The 6694-nt window shown below is 41.2% G+C and overlaps 1 protein-coding gene across 1 annotated transcript in view; it reads left to right on the top strand.

The window, feature by feature from the left end:
• uba2 (ubiquitin-like modifier activating enzyme 2) overlaps nucleotides 1-6186 on the top strand; it is a 32714-nt gene extending 26528 nt beyond the window's left edge. The window contains exon 17 of the mRNA XM_034177237.1: nucleotides 5414-6186. Within this exon, the coding sequence (XP_034033128.1) occupies nucleotides 5414-5619 (206 nt within the window). The 3' untranslated portion in view covers nucleotides 5620-6186. The remainder of the gene's footprint in view (nucleotides 1-5413) is intronic.
• The last annotated feature ends 508 nt before the right edge of the window (nucleotides 6187-6694 follow it).

The raw sequence follows: 6694 nt of genomic DNA on the forward strand, positions 1-6694 counted from the left end.
TATTTTTCTGTAAGTAATTCTGTTGGCGAAGCTTGCCATAGCAACAGCGTCATCATGCCAAACTGGAAATTCTGTGAGCAGACCCACAGATTCCTCCATCTCATCAGCTGCATTGCATTAAATCCACGGTATATCCATCAATCAATCCAGTTAAATACATTAACCCTCTGGGGTCCGAGTTTTATTATGTTTGTTTATGTTTTATAATGTTTTATTATTGCTGTTAACAGCTCTCCCTGCATCCCACAATCAAGTTTTATATCTTTTTTTTTTTCAGGACAACCTGTGCTTTCAGAACATATATGTTTTTGTTGTGTTTTATAAGTGTAATAAAGGTTTACAATCAAAAATAGGCAAGGAAAAAATAAAGTGAAAAATAATTTTCCACACACATTTATTCAAAACACACAGCAAACTATAATAAACAACTGTTTTGACACTTTATAAAGGTAATTTGAGGTCTTGTGTGAAAGACTGAACAATAAAAAGGTTCAAACAATAAACACAAATGCACATTTTGAACAATATGTACAAAATGGTCTGTGCGTTTTGTTGTCCATTGATATGGTAAACAGTGCTTTACGCAGAGAAAGCAACAGAGTTATCCAGTAACATTCACATGCAAACTAGTGGAGCAATCCTGATAGTTACACACTCTTTGAGCACGTGAGATTGTCATCAAAGGCTGTCTGTGTGCTCCTGCTTTCACTGATCGCTGTGCATAATGGCGCAGGGCACAATGAGTATGTACTCATTGGAGCACCCAGGGGGTTATTCAAATGGGCCAACTAGTAACATATCATTCCTGAAAACTATCTTTGGCTTTTCACGTGAGGTAAATCTACCCTACGATTGGATTTTGGAAAACCATGTGACAGTGAATTAATTCCGATTGGACACTCACATTGCGCACGTCATCACACAGCTTCTATGAGGAGTACAAAGATGGCCAATGGCTGGCTCGAAAGTCCGCGGAACTAACTTTTCAGCAAAAAAAAAATAAGTTTCTATCTCATATCATTAAAAAGTTATTTATAATTTAGTAAAGCTTAGTCTTAGCCGTCGTATACGATGTAGTCGGCCCCAGAGGGTTACATCCACTTATTTCGGCATGTCGCTCCGCCAGTTTCTGTCGCTCGCAGCTGACAGCGCCATTATGACACCTACGCAGCAACGCGGTCAGGGCGCAGAGTTTGTGAAAGTCGAATATTTTGCCACCATCTACTCGATATTTTATGGTCTGAAATCTCACAAGATTAACCAATCAGAATTGCGGAACAAATGCATTTGGTACAGAAACCTTTGTTTGCAGTTCAGAGTTGAACCTGGTAAAAGAGAGCTCAAATTATCACAGAGAATGACCACACGGAAACACTGAATTTCTTTCCTGATCAGGAGAGAGCCCGGCGGCATGACCCCTCTTCACTTGCCAGTCAGCTCTGAAGGGACCGCCTACTCATCTCCTGCATTTATTGAAGCAAAAATGCATACAGGCAGATGCAGAAAACAACACAAACATCTTGGAGTCATACAGTCTGTTCTCACATAGATATGGTGTTATTATTCTTAAACAAAGACTAAACAGGACCCGCTTCAGCTGGTTTGAACAGGGCGCAACGTTCCTGCTCAAGGCCGATCTGTTAATTAAAATGTACTCAGTAAACAAGATTTACTCTCTTGCAGATTTACGTTGTCACACTCCTCAAGTCAGCAAAATGTAATTTTACCGTGTGGGTAGTTCAGTGGTTAACTTAGAAAGTAAAATAACACAAATATACATGTATGTGAAAAATCAGGATAGAGACATTATAATTGGTTATATTCATTTGAAATTTGTATCACAGAGGTCAGACATTTCCTGTAGTTCTTGACCAAGTTTGCACACTGCAGCAGGGACTTTGGTCCACTTCAGCATACAGATCTTCTCCAGATCTTTCAGGTTTGGAGTTTCAGCTCCCTCCAAAGATTTTCTGTTGAGTTCAGGTCTGGAGACTGGCCAGACCACTCCAGGACCTTGAAATGCTTCTTACGGAGCTCCTTCTTAGTTGCCCTGGCTGTGTGTTTGGGGTCATTGTCATGCTGGAAGACCCAGCCATGACCCATCTTCAATGCTCTTACTGAAGAAACGAGGCTGTTTCCAAAATCTCATGATACATGAACCCATCCATCCTCCCTTCAACACAGTGCAACTGGCCAGCGTCCTTGGTACTCGCCCACCACCAAGCTCTGATGCCACCGTCAGTGAAGAAGCTCCCATCGCTTCCGTGTCCCCATTCTTCTGTCTGTGCCCAGGGCTGGACTGGGGAAATTTTTCAGGCCGGGCATTTTTAACCAAGACCAGGCCACCACCAGGTATCGAAGGGGAAAAAAATTAAGCCTGCTGTGACAGCGTGGGTTTTTTTTTTTTTTTTTTTTTTTGGTCACTTAACCGATCAATGTGCACCAGGAGACACATACATTTTAACACTGTAAGAAGCATTATGAAAAGTTCTCCCAAAATACAGTTATCATAGGCTTATCAAAAGTACGATCTATTGACAGTAGGTCACATTACTTTTTAGACATAATAAGCCGTCATTTCATTCAGCCTTGTTACTTAAATTTAGAAATAGAAATTATATAAAAAACATTTGTTATATAAATACTGTAGGTATACTATAAATAATATATCATTACTTGTGTGATACAATTCATCATATAAAACAAGAAATGACTGGATGACTGGACCAATGACTGGATACAAAGGTTGAACTTTTGAAACTGCAATACACAAAAAGGCCACAAGATGGAGACAGTTGTCTGTCTCACTACAAGCTACAAGTAACATCAAGGATTTCTTTTATTACCAATTTGTGTTGCTAATCAACCTAGAGAATGACTCTCAGTTTAAAGTAAAATGTTAGGTATGTAAAATTATGCCAGGACTTGGAAAGAATAGGATTTGTTTCATCCATTTAATTTAGAGTATAAAATAAAAAGGGATGATTCACATAATAGAAGTTCAACAGTTAGACAGCACTTTACTTAGGATCAGAATGTCTCTCTCACACACAGATGTCTGATTTATGAACAAGTTAGGTTCCTGTTCATCAATTAATAGCTGAAGTTAACCGTCACTTACCGTCATGGCCGTAGTGGTCCCCGCCTCGTCCACCTGTTGAACTTCTTCTCCGCCACTTACTGAGGCTGCTGCAGATGTGGATGCTCCGCGTCCACGCGAAGCAAACGTCTGTTATTTTAAGACATTTTTCAGCATCTACCTGAAGGGCTACTCTCTTCTGATCCCTGGCTCTTTCAGCGCCACCTTTCCTCTTCTTGCCACCATCCATATCGCTCGTTATCACTCTGTCTGGCACTGGCGCACTGTGTAGCCCAACCGAGGCCTGAGATGGAGGGATAATTGGCCTGCCCCTCACCTCATTGGTCCAGGGCACAATCAATCATGACTAAAGGGTGATCTACCGGTTTATGCACCAATAGGAGGGTTTATATACCGGTATCCACCTATAGCGTTATGTTTAAATTATTATTATATTATATATTCGTAAAAAAAAAAAAAATCCGTAGGCCATCATGCTAGCGGGCAAATGCCCGGTGTGCAATACTGTCAGTCCAGCGGTGTCTGTGCCAAACACAAAACCCATCTCCATAAATCACTCGTCGCCACACACTCACACCTCGTCCTCCAACCAACCAGCTGGTACACCTGCAACTCACCACACACATCACATAATTTCTATAATATGTCAATCAAATATTGTCACGAAAGCAGTACACCATACGCTGTGAAATAACATCTTGAGAAACATTACTATCAAAGTGAATGATTCTAATTTAATACAAATACGTATTTACATCTGAAGGAAATTGTTCACACGGTACCTAACCTCCCTCTATAACCCCGATTTCCCACCAGGCTACATCAAGATTTCACACACTGTTCTTTTCAAATAGTTTGTCAAACATCCACACATTTCAGCCTGTCATACCTCTGCAGACCAATTGGGGGCACCAATTGTTTGACAGATTAGCTGTAGACCTTTGTGACATCATAAGGTGGGTTTTTGACAATTTCCCTGTCTCAGGCTACTCTCACACAGACGACATGTCTGTGGCATTTAGCTGTGCATGTAGTAGTCACACTAATACTTCATGTACATTCCTTCTGTGTGTGTGTGTGTGTATGTGTGTGTGTGTGTTGGGGGGTGGAAGGTGCGACAGAGTTGTTTTTTTGCAATCTAGCATAATCAGAAGAAAATAAAAACCATTGAATAGTCCTTCAGGCCGGCTATGAGGTCAGATCTGTGAACACACACTAGTTGCAGGTCTTCCCTGGTCCTAGTGGGCAACCACAAAGACAGACCACATTTTTGCCACAGCCAGGTCAACGTGTGTGTATGTGTGTCCGCAGGCTTCTCGTCTGAGTCCAAAGTAACAGTTTGCTTGACACGGTCATTCCTGCAGAATCCTCCAAAGAGACCTCGCACCAAAGTCATCCTGTATACAATTAAGATTAGGGTTGGGTATTGGGAAGAATCGTTAAGAAATGATTTGATCCACCGACATCAATAGCTTTTTTTGCTTAATGATTCCCTTATGTCCTACAGAGCGGCCGTTGTTTTTGAGGGTGTTTTTCAGAAAAGTGATCATTTCTCTATGTTGATTACAGACCCTGCACTGAGTCTGTAATCAACCGCTTCTGCAGCGTGACTCCGATATAAAGCAGTGTCCGACCTGCTGCTTCGGTGGTTTTTTGCTTCATTGCTTTTCAGAAGTGGCAAATCTGCTTCTTAACCCCTCTCAAAGCCATTAAAATGTCAATCATGAGTCACTTTTGTGCAGATTGAAGTCCCTAACTGGGACTCTTGTTGCGAGAAAGAAATGAGAATCATCCTCCGTTCCGTTCACACAGTTCCATACGCTGCAAGGCTCTCTGCCGAGTCAAGTTAGAGTCCGGTCGGAATTAAAAACTTCAAAGCGAATCGTCGTTTAAATCAGATGACACATCTTTCCAAACGTTGTAATACAAACAATAAACTGCAATAGATCAAAAGGTTTTTTTCCCTCCCAGAATGAGACGTCCTGCCCTGACATGCAGCAGCCGGCTGAGCTCAGCACAGGGGTATGGAGAGACATTCATGCCAAAATGTCTGAAAGGAAATGCTTCTGACAAAAACTACAGATTTTGTTTATTTCTATTTATGTCCAGAGATCAAGGCTCCAGTGACCAATTTCATATTTATTTACTTTAAGACTCAATAAAATGTTGACCTGTAAAGCCTACTTTTAGTACACAGAAAATTCACAAGAGGTATCGATAATGGCATCAATATCGATAAAATCTTATCAATACACATCCCTACTTAAGATACACCGTTACATAAGTTAATATATGCTGTTGTCGATCTTTCAGCTTCAGCAGAAGATGACGACATCATGCTTGTGGACTCTGACGAGGAGTCCGAGTCATCGTGTTCTGCAGCAGTGACCAGCACCACTAAGAGGAAGCACTCAGATACAGAAACGGGTGAAACCTCTATGAAGCGCCCGAGGGTGGACCAGTCAAATACAGCAGGTGCTGCCACTGATGATGATGAGGATATCATCGCTCTGGACTAGCCTCTCTCCTCCCTGAACTCTTTGAGCACTCGTCATTTTGACACAGTAGGCTTGAATAAAACACCTTTTATTAAGAACAGTTTATTGCTCTGGTCCCTTGTTGGTCACTTCCTCTTTCAGTGTTCGTGCTTTCGTACTTTTGCTCATGATGCTGTAAATACAATATGCAGTTTAAAAGTTTTGGACTATATGTGGTTCCTTTAAAGTGCATTTCTTGACAGTAAAAACAAGTGCTTTGTTCTTTATTTTTTATATATAAATGTACTGTATTTCATCCAGGGTGTCGTGTTTGCTTTGTCAGGTCACAAAAGGAGTTAAAAACCAAAACAGTTTATGAATTTTGTTGATCTCAGATAAACTCGTGGAGCCAGCAGTCTGGAGCAAGTTGGGGTCTCGTCCGGGTTACTGCCTGTAGGTGCTCTTCTGCAGAGTTTAGACAGATTGTGCCCTGGTGGCCGTTAGTTTGCTACCTCTTTTCTAGAACCAACATACTTTGGCTGCAACTATGCAGCCATGCTCTTCTTAAGAAGGTCACGGTGTGTCCAGATGAAAAAAACAAAAACAGCATGAGCCACGGAACGAAGGTGTCTTAAGTGAATGTGCACTGTCTGTACGGTAGCTTTTCATACGTGTGTGTGGGATTGTTTGCTGGATTGTGTTTGATCAGTTTGACATGACATGGTTGAAGACGGAAGTGTTTGAAGCAGAAGTGAAGTCATGGTTTTACCAGAACGAGTCGTGTTCAAGCTGCAGATGTTGAAGTGGGTCACTTGTCCTGTTCTTTTCATTGAAGCCTTGGGAGATTTTATTATTATTATTTTTTTTTTTCCCCTCATGAGTTGCTTTTGGTGCGGAACCATTGAAGGTGGCTGTTGAGCGCCATGTTGTCTCCAGTCACACCCTTGTTCCAGTGTCCGCAATTTTCTAATTTCATTGTGATTTCATTTGTAAAATGGCCTTTTGAGCCCTTTTGGTGAAGACAATAAATATGACAATTCCAGCGACATCTTCATTGACTCTTTAGTGCATTTTCAACAAATCTGTTGGAAAATGCTGGTATTTAACTTGCAGTATG

This window comes from Thalassophryne amazonica, chromosome 8, assembly GCF_902500255.1.
Source record: "Thalassophryne amazonica chromosome 8, fThaAma1.1, whole genome shotgun sequence".
Taxonomy (NCBI): domain Eukaryota; kingdom Metazoa; phylum Chordata; class Actinopteri; order Batrachoidiformes; family Batrachoididae; genus Thalassophryne; species Thalassophryne amazonica.